Source organism: Postia placenta, assembly GCF_002117355.1.
Source record: "Postia placenta MAD-698-R-SB12 unplaced genomic scaffold POSPLAscaffold_23, whole genome shotgun sequence".
Lineage (NCBI taxonomy): Eukaryota > Fungi > Basidiomycota > Agaricomycetes > Polyporales > Adustoporiaceae > Rhodonia > Rhodonia placenta.
Window position 1 is genome coordinate 316601 of NW_020169854.1, and position 3105 is coordinate 319705.

The following is a 3105-nucleotide window of genomic DNA, read 5'->3' on the forward strand; positions in this document are numbered from 1 at the left end:
GTACTTGGTCCAAGGTAGATGCTCGCTCACGACTTACCCCGAGTTTCGAATGCTTCGAAAAGAGACAGCAAAGGCCCTCGCCGACTGGATCTTCGAAGACGTCCTCTGTCGATGGGGCGCGCTCAGCGAGATCATCACCGACAATGGTACGGCGTTCATCAAGGCGGCCGATTACCTTTCGAAGAAGTACCACATCAACCATATTCGAATCAGTGGGTACAATTCGAGGGCGAACGGTCTCGTCGAACGTCCGCACTTCAGCACGCGACAAGCCTTGTTTAAGACAGCCGACGGAGATGAGAAGAAATGGTCCCAAGCTGCGTACTTTGTATTTTGGTCCGAGCGCATCACAACTCGACGACGCATGGGCTGCTCACCCTATTTCGCTGTTACGGGCACCCATCCGCTCATTCCTCTCGACATCGTCGAAGCTACGTACCTACAACCACCACCGACTTCGGTTCTTTCGACGACCGATCTCATCGCCCGAAGAGCCATTGCGCTCCAGAAACGCGTCGAGCAAGTCACCGAACTCCACTCGAAGGTCTACGAAGCACGTCGAACTACAGCAAGTCGCTTCGAGAAAGAGCACGAGCATTCAATCCAGGATTTCGACTTCAAGCGCGGAGCCCTAGTGCTCATACGCAACACGAAGATCGAGAAGTCCCTCAACCGCAAGATGCGCCCGCGATATCTAGGCCCCCTCATCGTTGTCTCGCGCAACAAGGGCGGCGCATACATCGTGTGCGAACTCGACGGTACAGTCCTCGATCGACCCATCGCAGCATTCCGCGTCATTCCGTATTTCGCGCGCAAATCCATTCCAATTCCCGAAGATCTCGAAGATGTCTCGACCGAGCGTCTTCGAGAACTCGAACTATCGAATTCTCTAGGCGACGACGACGACGATGAAGTCGAAGAAGTCGAAGAACGCAACGAATAGAGGTTCTTCCCTTTTGTTACTTGTACACCACGATACGTACTTCCTTCTCTCCATTACTGCTCTCACGTTACGCGATATGCTTGATTTTTCTCCTACGTTCCAGACCATCCCTTGTACGAATACCTTCGATTCAACTCGATAGTCGCGACATCGTTCGACGTTCTACGAACACTTCGACTCGACCATTGCGCGGAGGCTCACCTTAGACGAGTCCTCCTAGGCTGTGATGACAAACTGAGCCTATATTTTCATTAAGTCCATTTTCCCTCGCTACGAACATTTCTATTTTTCCTTCTATGTCCTTCGATCATATTACGACTTACTTCGAACACACTTATTTTCATTTCCTATTTCTCTTAGTTCCCGCTAGGTTTCGTCTAGGCCAAGGGCCGCATTTTCCATTCGACCATCTACGCAATGTTCTACGACATGAATACAACTACGATACAAGACGACCCACGCCATCGCCTACTCATCGTCGACAGCCCCGCGCACGAACCCGATTCCCCCCTTCGCGAGCGCGGCCTTCTCCATCTTTTGAAGGTCGAGGTCCATGTCGTGTAGGAGCGCTCGACGGCGCGCGATGTGAGCGCGCTCCTCGCGGATGACGCGAATAATTCCCCGAGATTCGTCGTCGAGGTCGAGCGCGTCGAGGTCGTCCTGTTCAAGGCCCAGGCGGCTGGCCCCATCGAGAGGCCGTCGTAGAAGGGGGCGCGGAGGCTCGTCGACTCGGCGCTTCTTCGAACCACTCGAGTCCGCGATCGAAGGCCCAGGAGAGGCCGGCCGAACTACCAAGTCGTCAGCGAAGGCCTAGGACAAGAAGAAGAAACAACTTACTGCGCTTTTTGGTGGTTGATCCCCCGCCGCGCGTTTTCTTTGTCTTGCCCAGGACGGACACCTTGTCGAAGTAGCAGCCCTGCTGGAACTGCGCGCACCTCTCGCAGGTCGTGGCGTTCTCGACCCACACGCACTCGACAGGGGCCGAGCGGTAGCCGGCGCAACGATCACACTATCGAAGAGTTAGTATCGAACCGCTTCGACGAAGAGTCGAGCTTACCTTCTGTCCCGACTGGCGCTTCTCAAGCGCAACGGCGGCCATGTCGACCTCCGTCATCACGAACGGGCGTTCGACCGTCCGAGGAGTCTTCTACGAAAGAAAGATTAGTAATCGAAGGACGGTAGAAGAGAAACTCTTATGATCGAAGGGTTGTCCGACAACTCGGTGACCTCCTCGTCGACCCTCGCGCGCCCCTTCCCCTTGTCGACACCGGCAGGCGCGGGGTCAGAGAGAAGGCCTTCGGCGGCCGCGATCCGCGCCAACTCCTCATCGGCGGCCTCTTGCGCGCGACGTTCGTCTTCAAGGCGCAATTCCTCTTCCTCCTTCCGACGCCGTTCGTCTTCGAGGCGACGTTCTTCGGCGGCCTTCGCACGCTTCGCGGCCTCTTCGATGCGTCGTGCTTCCTCTTCGGCGAGGCGCTTCTGCTCTTCGACGCGTCGTTCGACCTCGGCGTCGATGGCGATCGCGAGCTCGGGCCAGTCCCCGCGCGCCCACTCGACCCACGATTCCGATGCCCGCCCGGCGAGCTGCTTGACGGCGGCGGCGACGCGCAACTCCGTCTCCTCGTCGCGGATCGTGCCCAAGGCCTTGCGATAGGCGAGCTGTTCGAAAACAAACGGTTAGTTGGGTTATGCAGATTACGAAGCGACTTACGACGAGCGGCGACAAATCCTGTGCCCACTCTTCGACCACGTCGAGCGCGGCATCGGCGGTCGGCGGAGCCTCGAGAACCACGAGCAGCGCGGCGAGGCGGCGGTTGACGAGCGAAGGCGTCGAGGCAGGGGTGGCGGAACGAGCAGACATCGTGGAAGCAGCGAGTATGCGAGAGAGGGCGACGAGGTAGCGACGAAGGAACGATGGGATGGGGAAAATGAGGCTAAGTCTACCCTGCTTATAACCCCGTTCCGACCAGCGTTTAGCGCCGGCCACGTGGCGTTCGAAACCGACGCGGGTTGTCAAGCCGCTTCGACCCGTTCACGACCATCGCGCTTCTCGCATCACGTGGAGGACCGAGGGCGGTCCAAATTTCAATAGGGAGGAGATGATAGGCGCCGAGCCCCTCTGGGCCCCGATACACCTCTTTTCGGCACTCACGATCCCGCCC

The 3105-nt window shown here is 57.6% G+C and overlaps 1 protein-coding gene across 1 annotated transcript; it reads right to left on the reverse strand.

Moving 5' to 3' along the window:
* Positions 1-1411: 1411 nt before the first annotated feature.
* POSPLADRAFT_1160201 (hypothetical protein) lies at positions 1412-2804 on the reverse strand (the record flags this gene model as incomplete). Its single annotated transcript, XM_024487517.1, has 5 exons — positions 1412-1731; positions 1781-1952; positions 2001-2090; positions 2135-2602; positions 2655-2804. 5 exons carry the CDS (start codon positions 2802-2804, stop codon positions 1412-1414), a joined length of 1200 nt encoding a protein of 399 aa, XP_024333273.1.
* Between the last annotated feature and the right edge of the window lie 301 nt (positions 2805-3105).